This window comes from Enhydra lutris, unplaced genomic scaffold, assembly GCF_002288905.1.
Source record: "Enhydra lutris kenyoni isolate GAN:26980312 unplaced genomic scaffold, ASM228890v2 scaffoldscaffold64, whole genome shotgun sequence".
Classification (NCBI taxonomy): Eukaryota; Metazoa; Chordata; class Mammalia; order Carnivora; family Mustelidae; genus Enhydra; species Enhydra lutris.
This window is the reverse complement of record NW_019154148.1, coordinates 7,757,250-7,778,659: the sequence shown is the minus strand read 5'-3', so window position 1 is coordinate 7,778,659 and position 21,410 is coordinate 7,757,250. Positions and strand designations below refer to the sequence as shown.

General features: G+C 39.6%; 1 protein-coding gene across 1 annotated transcript in view; it reads right to left on the bottom strand.

Moving 5' to 3' along the window:
• The window catches only part of LOC111158900 (zinc finger protein 879), a 166,379-nt gene that overhangs the window by 137,184 nt on the left and 7,785 nt on the right, over positions 1-21,410 (bottom strand). The window contains exon 4 of the mRNA XM_022521219.1: positions 10,158-11,733. Within this exon, the coding sequence (XP_022376927.1) occupies positions 10,158-11,733 (1,576 nt within the window). The remainder of the gene's footprint in view (positions 1-10,157; positions 11,734-21,410) is intronic.

Sequence of the window (21,410 nt, the reverse complement as noted above, 5' to 3'; positions counted from 1 at the left end):
GACATGGGGAGATGGAGAGGAGAAGTGAGTTGAGGGAAATTGGAAAGGGAGATGAACCATGAGAGACTATGGACTCTGAAAAACAATCTGAGGGTTTGGAAGGGGCAGGAGGTGGAAAGTTGGGGGAGCCAGGTGGTGGGTATTATGGAGGGCATGTATTGCATGGAGCACTGGGTGTGGTGCATAATCAATGAATTCTGTTACACTGAAAAATTAAAAAAAATAAAAAAAAATACAAAGAGACAAGGGGCACCTGGGTGGCTCAGCGGGTTAAGCCTCTGCCTTTGGCTCAGGTCATGATCTCAGGGTCCTGCGATCGAGCCCCGCATTGGGCTCTGCTCAGCAGTGAGCCTGCTTCCCCCTCTCTCTCTGCCTGCCTCTCTGCCGACTTGTGATCTCTCTATCTCTCAGTCAAATAAATAAATAAAATCTTTAAAAAAAAAAATACAGGGAGACAAAACCAAAGGGATAATCTTGAATACAGCAGGAAAATAATTACTCATCACCTAGAAGGGAAACAGTAAGAACAGCCGTCTTCTTATCAGAGACAGTGGAGGCTACAAAGCTGTAGGCAACATATTCAAAGAGCTCAGAGGAAAAAAATCTGTCAAACAAGAATCACATATTGAGCAAGGCTATCTTTTTCTTTTTTAAGATTTTATTTATTTATTTGACAGAGAGAGGGAGAGTACATGCACAAGCTGGGGAGAGGGAAAGGGAGAAGCAGGCTCCCCACTGAGCAGGGAGCCTGATGTGGAGCTCCATCCCAGGACCCTAGGATCACAACCTGAGCCAAAAGTAGATGCTTAACTTGACTGATCCACCCAGGGTGCTGTTCAACAAAGCTATTTTCAAAAAATGAAGACAAAATAAAGATGACCCAGATAAACAAAAACAAAATTTGTTGCTACCAAACCCATCTTGCAAAAGATTAAAAGGAAGTTTTTCAGATAATAATTTAAATTGGCATGATAAAACAGAATGCTGGAAAAGGTCATTGTGTAGTTATAAGAGATAATATATATGCAGATTTCTCACCCTTTTCTTAACTGATTTACAAAGTAATAATATCAAACAATATGCATATAATGTATTGTCAGGCCTAACATTTAGAAATCTATATTCATCAGTAACAGCACAAAGAAGGTAAGTGGAAGCAAAGCTGTTTGGGGCTAAGAAAATTACTTGAGGCAGTAACTGGAATCCACAAAAACAAATGAAGAATAGCAGAAATGGTAAATAATGAGGTTAATATTTTAAAAAGCTATAAATAGTTTCTTGTTTTCCCTTTTTTTGTGTGCGCTTCTTCAAAAGTCACAACATTACGTAATAACTGTAACAATGTACTTGTTGGGTTTGTAGCTCTTATAGATGCAGTATGTCTAACAATAATACCACAAAAAGGAGTGAAGAGGAATAGTTGTATTGTGGTAATGTTTCTGTATCTCACTGGAACTAAGTTACAATAAATCTGAAGCTGATTTTAGTAAGTTAAGATGTAGAAGGTAAGCCTAGAGGAAACATTAAAGAAACAACTTTAAAAATTATAGTGAAAAAAAATCCTAGAAATTAAAATGTTACTTTGTAAAATTTCTGCTTACTGTAAAAGAGGAATAGAGGAACAAAAAATACATAAGACATGTAGAAAACAAAAGCTAAAATGCAGTTGTAAATAAACTATGTTACTAAAAGTCTTAAATGTGAATGGATTACAACACATTCAAAAGGTAAGATTGTCAGTCTAGATTAAAAAAAAAACAAGGTTGAACCATATGCTGTCTACAGGAGACATATATTAGATTCAAAGATACAGACAGATTGAAAGTAAAACGATGAATAAATAGATTTCATGCAAAGACCAATCCCAATAAAGCTGGAGTAGCTACATTAATATAAGACAAGATAGACTTCAAAACAAAAAATGTTGGGGTGCTTGGGTGACTCAGTCAGCTAAGTCTCCAACTTTTGATTTTGGCTCAGATCAGGATCTCAGGGTTGTGAGATCATGCCCCATACTGGGCTCTGCACTAGGCGTGGAGCCTGCTTAAGATTTTCTCTTTCCCTCTCCCTCTGCCTCTTCCTCCCCCCAGTCTCTCTCTCTCTCTCAAAAAAAAAAAAAAAAAAAAAAAGAAAGAAAGAAAGAAAGAAAAGTTACTGGAGATTAAGAAGGACATTTTATAATGATGAAAAAGCCATTACATTAAGAATATATAATAATTCAAGGGGTGAGTAATTCTGCATTCCTCTCAGTAATGTGTGGACTGTTCTAGTTGTATTATAACCTTGCCTGCACTTGGCATTGTTGGTCTTTTAAATTTTAGGCATTCTGGTGTGGGGACGTCGATGTGGGTATGTATGAGATGGTGTCTCATTGTGGTTATAATTTGCTTTTCCCCAATAATTAATTTTGAATAGCTTTTTATGACTTAATTGACATCTGTGTATCTTCTTAAGTGAAGGGCTCAGATCTTTTTTACGGGCCTGTTTGTCTGTAAATGTTCTTTATATATTCTGCATTAAAGCCCTTAATTAGAAAAGAAAGCATAAGAATTAAAAACATATATGCACCTAATAACAGAACACCAAAAACATTAAGCAAAAACTGACAGAAAAAGGGGCACCTGGATGGCTTAGTCAGTTAAGTGTCTAACTCTTCATTTTGGCTCAGGTCATGATTTTAGGGTCATGGGATCAAGTCCCATGTTGGGCTCCATGCTCAGTGGGGAGTCTGCTAGAGATTCAAACAAATAAATAAATCTTTAAATATGTATGGTTGCTTAGGATTGGGGGTATAGAAGGGAATGGGACAGTGATAGTGGAGTGTGGGGTTTTATTTTGTTGAGGTGATGAAAATGTTCTAAAATTGCCTGTGGTGATGGTTACACATACCTGCGAATATACTAACAACCAACTAGTCCTTTGGGCAAGCCTCCAGAAAGCAAGACCACTGACTGCACAGTCGATGTTTCTCTTTCCCTCTAAAGGAGAAGCCCAGAGCTGGGAGTTTTCTCCTGAATGTGCTTTGCTGGGCCACACAAGGGATGTGGCTGGGGTTGGTAAAATGTCACCAGTTTCACCATCTACCCCAATGCATTTCTTATTGGCTTTGCACTCACTTGAGTACTGCAGTGTCTTAACTGCTTTCTGGAGTTCTCAAAAGCAGTTTGTTCCATATCTTCTTGTTAGACAAAGTCTCTGTGGGAGAATGAAGGCTGGGCCTTTCTAGCCCACCATTTTGCTGACATCATTCCTCTGGGTTCATAGATCTTTTATTATGTTGTACCTCTGAGGTTTCTGCTGAGAAGTCTGCTTTTTCAAATTTTTTCCCTTTGTATGTAAGGTGTTATTTTGCTCTCTAACCTCTTTCAAGAATTTTTTCTTTGACTTTAGTTTTCAGAAGTTTATACGTGTTTTGGTTTTATGTTTTTTAGGGTTAACTCAGCTTCTTGAATCTATAAGTTTATGTCACTTGATAAACTTGGGAATTTTCAGCTAAAAATGCTTCAGAGACTTTGCAGGCCAATCCTCTTTCTCCCCTTCCTTCTGAACTCAGATGATGTATTAGATCTTTTGTTATAGTGTCACAGAATCTGTATTCTTTTTCAGTCTGTTTTCTCTCCTTTGTTAAGATTGAGTAATTTATACTGTTTTATCAAGTCCGTAGATACTGTTCTCTCCATCCAGTTCTGCTCTCGAGCCCACACAGTGAGCTCTAAAATTTTCACTTACAGTATGTTTTCAATTCTAAAATTTCCATTTGTTTCTTCATTTCTTCCATTCCTTTGCTGAGACTTTAAATTTCTTAGCTGAGACCCTGTTTTTTGTTTCAACCATTTGCATAATTGCCCACTACAGTATTTTTATGATGGCTGCTTTCAAATCTTTGTTAGATTATTGTAATATCTGTCACCAACTTGTTAATGTCTGTTAATTGTCTTTTTTTCATTCAAGTGAGCTTCCTTGTTCTTGGTCTGAGAAAAGTCTTTTGTTGAATCCTGGACATTTTGAATGTAGCTGTGAAAACTGGATCTGATTTGAACCTTCTGTCTCACCTGGCTTGCTTTGATACTGCTCTAGCAAAGGAAGAGGTGGTGCTACCTCATTATGGCCATGGTGGGTAGAAGCCCAACTTCCCCATTTGTCCACCTTCCCAAATACTTAAGGAGGTAAGGGTTGGGATTTCTAGTTCCTCACTAGGCCTTCACTGACATTATTCTGGTTGAGGAGTTAGAGGGCCCTGTCACTACTCTTTTGGCCTCCAGTGACACCATAAGGTGGGATTGTGGCCTCATTACTGTCGGGCGGTAGTGAAAGTTCCAGCTTTGCTCTAGGCCTCCTCTGACACCACCCCAAAAGGGAGGGGGAGGGGATGCTCTCTTACTATTGGGTGTGAGTGGAGAATGTCCAGGTTCCCCACATGGTCTCCGCTATCGTTGCTAAGAAAGTGGGGTGTTTATTGCCAGCCAGCATGGATGCATGTCCTAGCTCTTGGCCTTTTCTGATACCACCCAGCAGGGTTTTATGACCCCCCTTTACAGTCTCACAAGGAGGGTGGGGAGTCTAGGGTCCCCACTCAGTCTTTGCTGGTGTGGGTAGTGATAGGACTAGTTTTTTTCTGTTGTTTGGCTGAAGTAGAGTGGTTATTATCTAAGAATTTTTTGTCTTGCTAGGGATACCCCTTTCTTGGCCCTTTGGTTAAAGAATACAGGCTCATGTTGGGGCTTTGCAATATTTTTGTGTTTTTGTGTTTTTGTGTTCCTGGTTCTTCAGCTTCAAGTGTGGGGTATATGAAGCAAAAAACCCCACAATCACCATATCATTCCTCTTTTCCTGAGGTTCCTACCTGACCTACCTTCTCTCCACTTTTCAGTCTTCTTATGAGTTTTTAGATATACTTAATGGGAAAAATAAGGAAAATTATATCTGTCTACTCCATTTTCCTACAATAATTCACTTTTAGGTTGAAATTTTTAGTTTATAATGTATAATTTAATTATTTTATCCAACAATATATGCCACTAGTATTACTAACAATTTGATAGATGAGAATAGTATTTCTTTGTAGTTCTTTTTGTGCTCATCTCAACATTTCTACACAAAAAATGCATAAGATGTAAATTTAAAATTTTGAGTTGATCTACACCAGTAGGAACCGTAACAGTAGATGAAACAACACAGTGGAATTTGTATAGTTGAAAAGCCCAGAGGCTATGTAACTTGAAGCAGAATGGGGGCAGACAAATATGCAGATCTCTTGACTCTTTGTCCAGTGTTCCAACAAGAAGTTATCTCTCAAAATGAAAAACTTTTTCTTATAACTCTCAGAAAATGTATTCCTGAAACACTTGGTTTTGTAACCCGAAACATACTGACCTACAATACTAACTGAATTGTATCTTCTGATTTTGAAAGTATAATTGCACCTTGATTTTGAAAAATCTAAAATTTAAAGCTTCATAAAGTCAGCTTTAAGAATTTTATCACCTGGGGCCTTTGGCAAAATACCAGAGCAATTGTCAGGCATCAAGAATGGAGCTACCCTCCGTTTTCTGTACTGCTCACTGAGAACAGTTTTTCCCGATGCTTACTGACAATAACCTGTCTTTCAGCCAGTCTCACAAGCCAGAAATTGTCAAATCAGCCTTCAGTCCCATCAGAGTAGCCTTCAAATTGACCATTTGTTCCTCAGATATGAACAGTGATTTCATATCTAAAGGATCATGTCCCACCTATTATAGTCTCAGACAGCACTCAAGGTCTCTGATAACCTAATTCAAGCTTTCATTTCCAATATTATTTTTTCTTTTATCTTATCAGGAGCCCTCTACACCAGCAAGACTAGTTTCCCGCTGGTTCCTACAGATGCTATATTCACTCTCGCTCTGAGCCTTTTGTTCCTATAGTACATTTGCCCTTGCCTTTCCCTTCCTCTCCAGATATTAAGATTCCATCCACTCTTCAGATTTGAATGATTAAAAATTCTGCTCTCAATTTTTAGAATACGGTCTTGGTCAGTTCTTCAGACTTATATTTATTAAGGAAGAAACCTGATCTTATACACACATACACATATATGATGATATATTATAACCAAGTAGGATTTATTCAAAGGAATGTGATAAAAAAAAAAAAAAAAGGAATGTGATATTCATTAACATAAAAATTCAGTCAATGTACTCCTCTATTAAAAGTGTGAAGAAAAAATAAGGTCATGTTGATCCAGTGCAGAAAATGAATATGACAAAATACCACCATTTGTGATAAAAAAAAAAAAAAAAAAACCTCACAGCACACGAGGAATACAAGGGAATGTCCTTATTCTGATAACAGATAACCACAAATTAAAGCTCACACATTAAATGGTAAAATACTGAATGTTATTATTTGTATTCAACATTGCACTGGCTTGCACCATATAGTACTATAATGTAAGAAAAGAATTTAAAAGGTATGAGTAGAAAAGAAAAAATAAGATGGCCATTATTTACAGATGATGATTGTATATGCAGAAATTCAAAAGAATATACAAATAAGCTATTGGAAGAAAGTGAATTTATCAAGGTTACTGGATATAAGGTCAATATACAAAAATCAGTTGTATTTCTATGTACTAGTAAGAAATAATTGGAAAATGAAGTTTAAAAAATACTGTTTGCAGTAGTACAGTGAGCACGTCGTGTCCTCTCATGATTCCTTGTCATTGCACAAACTTTTCCTCTGATGTGAATGCCTTTCCATCTACCTCCACACACCTACCTGTTGAATTCCTACATTTCTTTCCAGTCTCTCTTCCTTCTTATAATTCCTTATAACTCTTAAAGAATTCTTTCTTCCCCTTCCTAAGAATTTTTTTTAAAAGGTTTTATTTATTTGGGAGAGAGAGAGCCAGAGATAGTGAGAGAGCACAAGCAGGGAGGAGAGGGAGAAGCAGACTCCCCACTGAGTAGGGAACCCAATGCCGGACTCTCTCCCAGGACCCTGGGATCATGACCTGGGCCAAAGGCAGACACTTAACTGAGCTACCCAGGCACCACCCCCTTCCCAAGTAGTTTTTAAACTCTAATTCACAAGCATTTTTTCTTGAAAAAACAAAAAGTAACACAAGTGCCAAACATAGAAAAGTGATAAAGGTGGAGCTTTTGACCCAAGAATGTAGAATGAACTCAGAGCCATGACTTTCTAAAAACATCTGCAAATCACAGATTGAAACTCATTAACATATTTTAGATACCCAAAGACCCCAAAATTGCTACTATAATTAATATCTCTAAAAAATGAATCTTTTTCCCACTTTATAGAAGATAAGGTCAGCAGGAGGAAATTCCTTCACCTCCAAATCAAACAGGAACTTATCTGCATTCCCATCTTTCTGTAGGCTTTTTCCTCCACCCTAAAGTTAATTTCTACACCTGTGTTCTAACCCTGATTCCCTTAGAACATTGCAGAAAATGTGTCCCACCTAATGCTCTCCTTTAATTCACCCTCAGCATGTGTATGCAGTTGTCCCATTAACACAGAAATCATTTTCTCCCCTCTAAACACAGCCTTCTTTTCTTCTCTTCCTTTAAGCTTCTTGAAACATGTCTGAAACAGCCCACTAGTTCTCACCTTCCTATTAATAATCCAACCTAGAATAATCTGGCTTCCATTCACCATAAATCACTGAAGTCTCCAGTACTGTCCTGGTTACCAATTCCAGTTTACTCCTTATTACTTGATTTGTGGCACCTAACACTACTGACCATCTGATGACATTCATTTCACCTTTGGGCTCAGTGACATCACTCTTCTGGCTGTAGAGCCATTTCATTTCATCTAGTTCAATTCCTCCTCTTTGACTAGCTTTGACCAGCTCCTTATATATTGATGTTTTCCTGGGTTTTAACTGTGACTCCTTTGTTTCTCATTCGAATCCTGTTCTCTGCTGATGAATTTCATATACCGTGGTTTTGACTACCAGTTCTATTTTAATTACTCCTAATACTAGTCTACTGGCTCATAATTCCCTCTTGGATCCATACGATCAACTTTAACATGTGCCAGATCACACTGGTTCACTCCTGTATTGCCTGCTTGGCGAATGGCACCATCAACCATCCAGTTAACCAGGAAGAAGCCTGGGAGTCAACCTACCTTCCTTCTTAACTCACCACTCCCAATTATTTGATTGTAAAAACCATATTTTACCACGTTAATATTTGTCACACATTCTTCACTTCCCTGCCCCCTGCTTGAGTTTAGAGCCTCATTTACCTATCATTCAAGTTACTGTCACAGCCCATACTCTAGGCTCCAGTCTGCTCAGTTGTCCTCAAGCTCCTAAATTCATTCTCCATACATTATTGTCAGAGCAATTTCCTTTATGTATCATCTTTCATCAGTTCCATAATTCAGAATCAAATTCAGGTTCCTTAGAATGGCAGTTAAGACCTTTGGTTATCTGGTATCTGCCTCCTTCTTAAGCTTCAACATCTGTCATTCTCATTTCTTAATAGATGTTCTATAAATGTGCCATGCTGTCACGCACCTGGATCTTTGCATGTGTGGCTGTCTCTCTTTTATGTACTTATCTCACTCTCTGGAAAATTCCTCTTCTTCCAGAACTGGGCTCAGACATCCCTGTCTCTGGGACACTAAATCTGATCAAGCTCCCTTGGTTAGACTCCATTCCTTCTTTCTGAATTCTGAGCAAATATCTGCAAGATGTTCTGTAACACGGTACCTCTGTACCATCTCTTTCTCCGTGAAAACTTCAAGGCATTATGATAATTTGCTTATTTACTCACTATTCCCTTTAGCCCCATCCTCTCAATTCTTGACTTCTTGAAGATAAGGGCCTGTTTCTTTCTTCTCTACAATTTCCAGTGCCCAGGATGGTAACTGGTTCAACCCTGGGATTAAGCAAATATTTACTGAGTAAACCACTTCTAAGGCTTAGAATTATTTCCTTTATTTGCTTTTGCAGTCTGAATTTTTAAAAAAATTTGAAAACCTCAAGTAGGGAAAACATGCTTTAATTTCATGAAATGGATTTCTTTAAGACTTTGCCACAGTGACATATTCTTTAAATTATTTCTTAAGATTTCTTTTGCAGCCAACTAAAAAAAAAATTAATAGGTTTAACCTTGAAGTGACTGCCAAACAAACTATATTTTTTCTACTTAAATTAACATGCTGTTCAGAACACAGCAACTGGGGGGTATAGCTCAGTGGTAGAGCATTTGACTGCAGAACACAGCAAGTACAGTTCAACAATAAATGACTTCAATGCAACAAATAAATGTATTTCTGAGAACAAAATTAGAAACTGTGCAAAAATTTTTTGGGAGACTGTTAGATGTAGTTTGGAAACAACTAGAAGAATAAAGGAGCAAGAGAACACCTTTTTTTCCTTTCTCTTTTTTAATGAAAACCATGCACAAAGTTAGACAACAATTTAGGAAAAGGCAAATTCCAGAGACTGAGGTAGTTTCCAGGGTTTTTTTTTTTTTTTTAATCTGTTATTTGGTCTACATATGCATATATTTTTTTATAAAGATTTTATTTATTTATTTATTTGACAGAGATCACAAGTAGGCAGAGAGGCAGGCAGAGAGAGAGGAGGAAGCTGGCTCCCTGCTGAGCAGAGAGCCCGATGCGGGCCTCGATCCCAGGACCCTGAGATCATGACCCGAGCTGAAGGCAGAGGCTTAACCCACTGAGCCACCCAGGCGCCCCATATGCATATATTTTAAGATCAGTTCTGTTTGCTATTAAAATGTTAGTTCTAATAAATATGCTACTGGCTTATACAGTTGGTGTCTTTCTAATGAGAAATCCAGCACTCCTACACCCAGATTTTTCTCATGTTTATACATCACATATAGTATATAATACTGTATAAAAAGATAGAAAAACCCCACCTTACAGATGGTCAAAATTGTGGTTTTGCAATCAAATTACAATTGTGATTCCCTTATCTTAGGATATTTTTTAAAAAGTGACTGACAGGTATGAAAGTTTTCCACATATTTATTACATAGTCAGAGCTCTTTGTCCTTAGAATTTAATATCTGATGAGACAAAATTAAAATAGAAAAGTTTTCTCATGATCATGACATTTATTAAATCAATCTCAAGTATGTATACCCTGCTGAGCTTTGGTTTAAGGCTTTCACACATGCAAATCTACTTTCAAGGAATCCTCTTCAATGTGGATTTTATAATGATTAGTAAGAGATGACCTCTGGCTGAACAGTTTCCCACATGCATTACATTCATAGGGTTTCTCTCCAGTATGAATTCTCTGATGTGCGATAAGTGATGAGCTCTGTCTAAAAGTCTTCCCACACGTGTTACATTCGAAGGGTTTTTCTCCTGTGTGAATCCTCTGATGTTGAATAAGAGCTGCACTTTGGCCAAAAGAGATCCCACATTCCAGACACCGGTATGGTTTCTCTCCTGTGTGGATTCTCTGATGGTTGCTAAGGGATGAGTTACACCTGAATGTTTTCCCACACTCGTTGCATTTGTAGGGTCTTTCTCCGGTATGCATCCTCTGATGCTGAATGAGAGCTGAACTCTGTCGGAAGGCTTTCCCACACACTTTGCATTTACACGGTTTCTCTCCAGTGTGAATTCTTTCATGGATGATAAGCGTCGAGTGGGAACTTAAGGCTTTACCACACTCGTTACAATTATACAGTTTCTCACCGGTATGAATTATCCGGTGTCTGTTAAGTCTTGAAATAGAAGTAAAACCTTTTCCACATTCGTTACATCGATAGGGCTTTTCTCCAGTGTGAATTCTTTCGTGCTGGATAAGAGACGCGCTCTGACTGAAGGCTCTTCCACATTCACTGCACTTAAAAGGTTTCTCTCCCGTGTGAATCCTCTGATGATAACGAAGGGATGAGCTCGACTTAAAGGTGTTGCCGCATTCATTACATAAATAGGACTTCTTTCTGAGGTGAATTCTCTGACATCCGGGAAGGGATGTGCTGGCTGCCTTCCTACCTGGATTGTATCTATGGGGATTTTCTCGAGCGTGGATTTTTTGATGTATAAAAAGGCCAGACCTTCTGCTGAAGGATTTACCACATTCTTTACATCGATAGGATTTCTCCACAGTGTGGATTCTTAGATGTTTGCAGAGGGATGCACTGTGGCTGAAAGCTTTCCCACATTCTTTACAGATGTAGGGTTTCTCTCCAGTATGAGTTCTTTGATGCTGAATAAGAGCCGAACTTTGGCTGAAAGCTTTCAAACATTCCTTACATTTAAATAATTTCTCTCCAGTGTGGTTTTTCTGGTGTTTACGAAGGGAAGAATTGTGAATGAAGGCTTTTTCACATATATTACATTTATATCGCTTTTCTGCTGTTTTGATTTTTGGTTGGCTAAGTAAGTTTGAATTTTGCTTGAAGCTATTTCTTTGTATTTCATATTTTGAGGGTGTTTTTTCTCTAGCAACCCTCTGTTGCTTAACAAAGACTGATTTCAGGCTGAAATTTTGGCCAAAGTTGCTATTTTTATGGCTTCTTTTTACAGGGAGGATTTTTGTATGGGTGATTGAAATTATTTGTAAACTTTCATTTTTGTCCTTTTGTTTCTTTAATCTGTCTTCATATATGCAGGGTTTTTCTGATAGGAAACTCCAGGGTTCATCCCTTTTGAGTCTTTTCCTTCTTAGCCCCTGAAATGATGAATCTTGGGTTTGAGTTGACTTTGTAGTTTTAGGACTGCTCTTACATCCTGAAAAAAAAAAAAAAAAATCACTAATGATTCACACAATTGGCTGAGACTTAATGTGTAGAAAGAATAAATACTAATGATATTTAAATAAGGGCTTGCTTTCTGGCTAAAAGATACTAGCAAGAGGAAAAAATAGGAAAGTAACACATATAAAACAATAATGGATGAAGGCAGAAGGACTAGGGTAACTAAAAGAATAAAGGAAGCTCACTTAAGGAAGGCAACCAGCAGAATGAATGGGAGGACAGAATTAGAAAAGTATGAATTAAGTACAGTCTGATATCCAAAGCCTATGACAGACTTTTACATTATTTATATGCCATTGTTCTCATTTATGTAATTGTTTCTAACGTTGAATGTCATTCCTCCTTTTTCTACGTGCCAAACTCCTCTGTAGCCTTCAGATTCAGTTCCAGTGTTAATTTCTCTGTGTATCCTTTCGTGAATCCAGCTCCAACAATCCATTGCCCTTATTATTACCACTTACTGTGGTATTTTACAAAGTAGGTACCTAAGGGGAAAAACTGTGAGTATATTTAGAGACAGTGAGAAAGCCTTCAAAAAAACTCAGCACCACTGATAGTAAAAACATTCAAGAAAATAAGAATTGATGGATACTTCCTCAATATGCTAAAATACATATAGTTTGGTCCTAAAACCAGTATCCTATTTAATGAAGAAAGACTAGAAGCATTTCTGCTATGATCAAGAACAAGGGGTGTCTAGCTGACTCAGTAGGTAGAGCATGTGACTTTTAATCTTGGGGTTGTGAGTTTGAGCCCCATGTTTGGTATAGAGATTACTTAAAAATAATATCTTTAAAAAAAAAAAAAGAAAAGACAAGGATGCCCATTATTTTCACTTCTACTCAACATTCCTAGTAGATGTCTTAATCAATTCAGTTACGTAAGAAAAACCAATTAGGGACGCCTGGGTGGCTCAGTTGGTTAAGCAGCTGCCTTCGGCTCAGGTCATGATCCCGGCGTCCTGGGTTCGAGTCCCACATCGGGCTCCTTGCTCGTCGGGGAGCCTGCTTCTCCCTCTGCCTCTGCCTGCCATTCTGTCTGCCTGTGCTCGCTCTCTCTCCCTCTCTCTCTCTGACAAATAAATAAAATCTTTAAAAAAAAAAAAAAAGAAAGAAAAACCAATTAGATGAACAAGGATGAGTAAAGAGGAAATGAGGAAATAAACCTACCTCTATTTGCTGGTGTTATAATACCCTATCTACATAACTCCAGAAAATCAATGATAAAACTTGATCAGTGATGTAGCAGATATAAAATTAACATGCTGAAGTCAATAATCTTCATTGACAGTACCAAAGAATTGGTGGAATGAATTTACAACAAATATTAAAAAAACTTATATGAGGAAAATTTTAAATAGCCCTGAATGATATTAAAGTATACCTAAATAAATGGAACAACCACTCCTATTCTTGGATAGAACCACTCAATGTTATAAAAATATAATGATATTTTAAAGAAAGTATGTAAAGATATTTTAAGTCCTATATAGAGATAGGACTCAGCTTACATTTGAGGACAGATAATTCTTTGGTGTTGGGCTGCCCTGTGCATCAGCACCTACCCTTTCTACCACTCCCGCCCTTCCTCAAGCTGTGACAATCCAGTGTTTCAAATTGTGTGTGTGTGTGTGTGTGTGTGTGTGTGTGTATGCTTAAAGTTTCCATAATAAACTAAAAACTAAATCTTCTTCCACTTTTCTGTCATTCCTTGCATAAGAGTGAGTGGGTTAATCCTTTTCCTCTTAAAGATCATATCTAATAAGAGACTTGCAATTTTAAAAGGTTTCTGCACATGAATTTAAAAATATCAATATACAAAGGAAAAGATATTTAAAAAAACACTTTCACTTAAAAAAATATACTTCCTAAGTAAAAAATCAGAATACTTACAGAATGATAAAACTTATGTTGAAATAGTAAATACCAAAGCTTTCTGGGTAACTGAAGACAATGGTAGATGGATAGTAAGCAAACTGTCAAACTTTACCAAATGATAAGAAATAACTTTATAACTGTGAGACTTCTTTTTTTGTTTATTAAAATTTTTATTTAAATTCTAGTTAACATATAGTGTAATATTGATTTCAGGAGTAGAATTTACATATAACACCCAGTGCTCATCATAACAAGTGCCCACCCATCACCCACTTCTAAGTGGTGATGGAAGGTTTTACCACACTTATTACCAGCTAACTGTGAGACTTCTATCCAAATCCTCCTCGTCAACATTACTTGAGAAAGAAGAAAGAAAATGCCAAACCTTGTAAAATAAATGTGAGTCAAAAGAGTAATAAGTGGACATTAAGGAAGATGGCAGAGTAGGAAGCTCCAGGATTATGTTTCCCCACCTAAGACAACAAATGAACTGGCAGAATCTGGCTGCTCCAATGATTTTGAAACTGTGGAATCTAACTGAAGGCTGGCAGCTTCTAGGGCAAAGCCTGGTTGATAAATTGTAGGTAGTTTAGTCGCTAGCCGCTACCCATGCCCCAGCCCCCAGCCCCATGGCAGGCAGCTATACTGACAGTCCTTAGGTGGCTTGCAGAAGCTAGGGTGAAAAGAGCCTTGTTCTTCAATTACTGTAGATCTGAGTTCTGACTGAGGATTATTGCTTGGGGTCATGGAGGTACAGACACAAAGGCAACCTGCCATTGTTGCCCCACTGGCTGAAGCAACTGCCAGGGGATTTAAGGGTCAGAGCCTATCTTCCCCCTACCCTCTCCCATTCACATTTTACCTTTTTCCCACATTGGGCAATCATATTTATAAGGACATCTAAAACTAACTGCATACATGGGAAATTTAGAAGGTCACCATACATGCCAAGGGAAAGGCAGAAGCTCAGAAAAGACATGAGAATACCTTTGGTTTATATCTCAGGCCGGTCCATGGCACAGAGACACCTGACAACAATAAAAAATTAGTTATATGTAAAAATACATGTATTCATATATACAACTATCATTTTTCCCTGTTGTAAAGTGATTTTACTGAATTGATTTGGACATACTGTAGGTCAGATAATATTTTCCAAAGATAACAATTATGGACTTTTAAACTTGACATAAGATTAGTAGCTTCAGCACTATTAGTCATATTCCCCATCAACAACATGATAAAATAATTCAATTATGTAGAAATACAGAACTCTAGGACTAGCTGGAAACTTGGAAATCACTTAGCATAATATTTTCATTTCATGAGAAAACTAGACTCAAATATTAAGCAATTTACCCAAATTCAAATATCTTACAGTAATAAAGCTGGCCTGGAAGAGGCTTTACCAAATAACTAAAGTAGCCTCTCTTTGTGAAAAGGAGGAAATATATGAGAAGGAAATCAGTCTGGGGAAGGGGAAGAATCTAGTTCCCAGAGTTATGACATTATAAAATTCAAATGTCTAGTTGGCAACAAAAAATCAGAAGGCACACACACACAAAAAGATATGACTCATTCAGAGCAACAAAATAAATAGACAAAAGATATCTATGAGGAAGAAATAAAGGTGGATATACTACACAAAAACTTTTTTAAATTTTTCTTAAGATTTTATTTGACAGAGAGAGGCAGCAAGAGAGGGAACACAAGCAGGGGGGTGGGAGAGGGAGAAGCAGGCTTCCTGCTGGGCAGGGAACTCAATGCGGGGCTCTATCCCAGGACCCTGGCATCATGACCTGAGCCGAAGGCAGATCCTTACTGACTGAGCCACCCAGGCACCCCACACGAAAACTTTTTTTAAATTTTTAATTTTTTCAGCGTAACAGTATTCATTATTTTTGCACCACACCCAGTGCTCCATGCAATCTGTGCCCTCTACAATACCCACCACCTGGATCCCCCAACCTCCCACCCCCGCCCCTTCAAAACCCTCAGATTGTTTTTCAGAGTCCATAGTCTCTCATGGTTCACCTCCCCTTCCAATTTCCCTCAACTCCCTCTCCTCTCCATCTGCCCCTTGTCCTCCATGCTATTTGTTATGCTCCACAAATAAGCCACACAAAAACTTTTAAACAACACTTTTCAAGATGCTCAGGAGAGCTAAAGAAAGATATGGGTAAAGCCCATGAAAATGATTTTTTCAAAAAGTGAAATATCAATAAAGAGATAGAAAAATAGAAAACACAGAAAGAAAGCAAAATGAAATTCTGGAGTTGAAAAGTGTAATAACTGAAAATTTCACTAGAGAAACTCAAAAATCAGATTTCAGCAGGCAGAAAAATCAGTGTACTTGAGGATAAGCCATATTAAAATTACTGAGTCTGAGGATGAACAACAAAAAATATTGAAGAAAGTGGAGAGATCCTAAGAGATCTGTGGGACACCATCAAGTGGACCAAAATAGCATTGTGGAAATCCTAAAAGGTAAGAGGAAAGAGGGGAGAAGGATCATTTGAAGACAATGGCTGAAAACTTCCCAAATTTGATGTGAGATATGAATCTACAAATTTATGAAGCATAATGAACTCCAAAAAGAAAAAAGTCAAAGAGACCAACAATGAGACATATTATCACCAAACTGTCAAAACCCAAAGCCAAAAAGAGAATATTGAAAGCAGCAAAAGAGAAACAAGACTTATAACATACAAAGGATCTTCATCAAGATTATCAGATTTCTCATCAGGAACTTTGGAAGCAAGAAAGTATTGGGTTGATATAGTCTGAGTGCTGAAAGAAAAAAAAAAAAAAACCTCAAAAGGGAATTCTCCATCTGGTAAACCATCCTTCGAAAATGATAAAGAGGGGCGCCTGGGTGGCTCAGTTGGTTAAGCCTCTGCCTTCGGCTCAGGTCATGATCTCAGGGTCTTGGGATTGAGCCCCACATCATGGTCTCTGCTCAGCAGGGAGACCACTTCCCCTCCACCCCCGCCTCTCTGTCTACTTGTGATCTCTGTCAAATAAATAAATAAAGTATTTTTTTTAAAAAATCATTGGTCTGTGTTTTAAGTCACACAATGTATAATGATACAGTCCGTGACAACAGTAACTGAAAGGGGATGAGGATGCAAGTATACAGAAGCAGAGATTTTATACATTATTGTACTTAAGGTGGTATAAATTCAAATCACAGTGTTATGAATTTTGGATGTTAAATATAATCCCAATGGTAACCAAAAAGAAAATACCTACATAATATATATAAAAGAAAATTGGAGGGGAATTAAAATGTTTATCAACTAAACACAAAAGGAAACAGTAATGCAGGAAATCAGGGACAAAGAGATATAAGGTATATAGAAAAAAAAGCCAAATGGCAGAAGTGAGTCCCTTATATCAGAAATTACTTCAAATATAAATACATTAACTTAATTATCCAGTCAAAATACAGATATTGGCAGAATGGGGGAAAAACCCATAATCTAACCAAATGCTGTCTATAAAAGACTGGCTTCTTTTCTTTTTTCTTTCTATTGAAGAATGATTAACATACAGTGTATCTAAGTTTCATATACAAAATAATGAGTTAGCAATTCTGTACATTACTCAGTGCTTATAAAATGGATATACTCTTGGGGGCTCCTGGGTGACTCAGTGGGTTAAGCCTCTGCCTCAGCTCATGTCATGATCTCAGGGTCCTGGGAATGAGCCCTGCATCCAGCTCTCTGCTCAGTGGGGAGCCTGCTTCCCTTCCTCTTTCTCTGCCTGCCTCTATGCCTACTTGTGATCTCTCTCTCTCTGTCAAATAAATAAACAAAATCTTTAAAAAAAAGTAGGTGCACTCTTGATCCTCTTCATCTTTCACCCCTCTTCCCACCCACCTCAACTACCAGTTTGTTCTCTGTAATTCAGAGACTGTTTTTTGTTTGAATAAGAAATTCACTTTAGAGCCAAAGACACAAATAGGTTGCAAGTGAGATGACAGAAAGCTACTTCACGCAAATAGAAGCACCACAAGAGAGCTGGACTGGCTTTACTAGTATCAGACAAAATAAACTTTAGGAAACAAGTTATAAGAGACAAAGAAGGATGATGTATAGTCATAAAAGGTTCAATTCAGCAAGAAGACATTAAAATTACAAACATTTACATACCTAATAACACATCCTCAAAACACATGAAGTAAAAATTTACAAAACTGAAGGGAGAAATAGTTCTACCATAATAGTTGGAGATTTCAATGCCCTACCTTCAATAAGGAATAAAACGACCAGACGAAAAGAAGTAGTAAAGGACTTGAATAACACAATAAACCGACTGGAGCTAATGGATACATACAGAACGTGCTATCCATCAAAAACAGAGACAAACCAAAAAACAGACAACTACAGAGAACAAACTGATGGTTACCAGGTAGAAGGTGAGGTGGGGGGAATGGGTGAAACAGTTGATGGGAATTAAAGAGTACACTTTCCAAGATGAACACAGAAATGGAGAGAAGTGTTGAACCATTATATTGTACACCTGAAACTATTATAACACTGTATGTGACCTATACTGGAATTTGAAAGGGAGGAAGGAAAAGAGAGAAACAAACAAAAATGGGTAAAGGACTTAAAAAGACAGTTGCCTATAGGAGATATATCAGTGGCCAATAAGCACATGAAAAGACCATTCAACATCATTAATCAGTAGGGAAATATAAATCAAAAACCACCAGATACCACTTTAAATCCATGAGTATGGCTATGGATAACAGAAACAAAAGAAACCAGAAAATAACAAATACTGGCAAGAGACTTTGAAACCCCGCTCCATTGCTGGTGAGAATGTAAACTAATGTGGCCACAATGGAAATAGTAGTTCCTCAGAAAGTTAAGTAGAGAATTACCAAGTGATCCAGCAGTTCCACTCCAATGTACCCAAAAGAACCAAAAGCAGGGACCCAAAGAGGTATTTGTACACCCACGTTCGGAGTAGCATTATTCACAAGATCCAGAAGATGGAAATCATCCAAATATCCAGACCAAATGATAGACCATGTGTGGCACAGACATGTAATGGAATACTGTTCAGCCCTAAGGCAATGGAATTCTGACAGATGTACAATGTAGATGAACCCTGAAGACACGATGTGGAATGAAATAAGCCAGCCACAAAATGACAAGTGTTCTAAGATTCCAATTCTTTTTTTTTTTTAAGATTTTACTTATTTATTTGACAGAGATCACAAGTAGGGAGAGAGGCAGGCAGAGAGAGAGAGGGAAGCAGGCTCCCTGCTGAACAGAGAGCCAACATGGGGCTCAATCCCAGGATCCTGAGATCATGACCCAAGCCAAAGGCAGAGGCTTTAACCCACTGAGCCACCCAGGCACCCCTATAAGATTCCAATTCTATGAGGTTCCTAGGAGAGTCAAACACAGAGACAGAGAACAGCGATTAGCAGGGGCCTGGAGACAGGTGGGTGGAGAATTAGTGTTTAGTGGGAAGAGAGTTTCAGGAAGGGATTAGAGAGGACTTCTGGCACCTGGATGGTGGGGATGGTTGCACGGCCTTGGGAATGAGCTGAATGCCACTAAATTGTACACTTAACAACAGTCAAAATGGCAAATTTTATGTTTCTTGTGTTTTACCATAATAAAAAATTATGAGGGGACAATAAGAAGTTTGGCAACACTAGATAAATTGGAACCTCCATGCCTGCATAGCAGGTAGGAAGGTGAAAGTACAGTTGCTCTGGAAAATTCTGTGGTGGGAGCTCCAAAGGGAAAGAGGGCTCTGTACCTTTTCCTCAAAGCATTTCTTTGAGAAAATTTGCATTTCTAAATCCTTCCTCTGTGCTTTTGATATGAAATGTATATAAACCTGTGAACACTATAAGCCTCCGGGAACATTATAACCTAAGGATGTTCTTGGTTGTTAAGCAGGCTCCACCGGGTGCAGAGCCCAATGTGGGGCTTGAACTCACAACCCAGAGGGCCAGACCTTGGCTGAGATCAAGAGTCAGATGGTTAACTGCTTAACCAACTAAGCTACCCAGGCCCCCACCAAGGATGTTTTTCTTAAGCTCCTGGGAGCCATCTCTTTGAAATGTAAACATCAAGAAGGAAGCCGGGAGAGGTTTTCTGAAGGGAAGTGAGGTGGCCTGATTTACCTTTTAATAGAGCATTCTTGCAGCTGTGGGAACAGAGGTTGGTGGCAGGAGGGAGGTGCAGGGCCAGCAAGGGTACTGCTGGGGAGAGGGGGCAGGGGACAAGGACAAGATTGACCAAACACAGTAGAGGCGCCTATGAGTACCCGCTCTCCGCTTTCACCTCCTCCGAGATTCATTCTTTAAACCCCCGGCCTGCTGGGTCGCTGGGCTGCTAAGGGCAGCACCTTTGTGCGAGTTAGAAAAAGAGGCCCCACCCTCTGTGTGGGGGCAGCCCCCAGGGACCCCTCTGCTGACCACCCGTCGGGGGTTCAGTCCCCCCACCAGGCTTCTTGCGCTGAGATGACAAAGAAGGAGAAAGTGACAGGCAAGGAAAGCACATTTTCACTGGAAGGTAACTGTTTACCCAGATCATACCTGCATTTTTAAATTTTAGATTTCAGGACTATTTCCACATTCAGGCTTAGAGCTAACTCACGATGTACCGGCTGGTTTAATCGCCTCATTACAACTCCCCCCCCCCCCGCAGGTGTGCTCCCTTCTCAGCAAGAGACTCAGAGGAGAGGCACACCCCTCCTGCCAGCACCTTCCACCTCTCACTTCAAACATCCCCCCACGACCCTTTGTTTTTCTGTTTTTCCTATTTGCGAATAGTTTTGAAATGTTTTTTAAAAAGGCGGGCGGGGGGGGGAGCACATTGGGAGGCCGCTAGAGGTGCCCTGAGCACGGGCTTTTCCGTCACCGGTTGCGGGAGGGGCAGGTTTCCGGTCTGGTCCAGAGTTAACCACCTGAGCTACTTCCAGAACACCCCGTCCTTCACCGGCGCTTAGGGTGAAGCCAGCTGCACTCCGGAGGGAAGCCATTCTGAGGCCGCATTAGTCCGGGCAGATGGAGACTCGCCAGGGGTGCTGGACGGACAGACAGACACACGCACGCACTCCCGGGGTGACTGCCATCTCTGCAGGAGAGAAGGTGCATCCTGTCCAGGGATGTGCACTTACCGGTCGGCTGTGCTGTTCTTCCTCCCGGCGTCCGCCCGTGGTCCACCCTCAGGGACATGTCCCCGATGCCGAGGAGGAGGCTGCTGAGGACTCCGCCCCATTCCCCAGGGGCCCAGCGCCTCTCAGCACAGCTCCAGACTCCAGACTCTGGTCACACTTTTACTCCCCGGAACCCACCGACGACTCGCTTCACTCAGAGAGATGCATTCCTGGATGGGAGGCTCCGGAGGTGCAGGGAAAGGGACGGAGCCTTCCTTCTCTTCCTCAGATCTTTCCTGCCAGACTCGGCCCAGACGCCGCCCTGCCGAGCCTCGGCTGATTCACGGACTCCTGCCTGCTCTGGGCACTTGATGGCGGCCTCTACCCGCTTCCCAGACCTTGTGTCTTTCTCCCAAACCAGAGTAAGATAGACAGACACACAGGTGGTTCCCACAGCAGAAACCTCAGAGTATGGTGGGAAGAAGGCTCCCTTGGCCTGGGGGCTTGGGGAGGGAGAGCACCCGGCCTGCAGCTCCTGTGCGGGGCCCACGGAATGAGAGGCCATCACTGACGCATCTGGACCCGACAGTAGCGGGGAGCAGCCCTCACTTCCACGCCAACAGGCCCCCCACGGCCTGCAGGC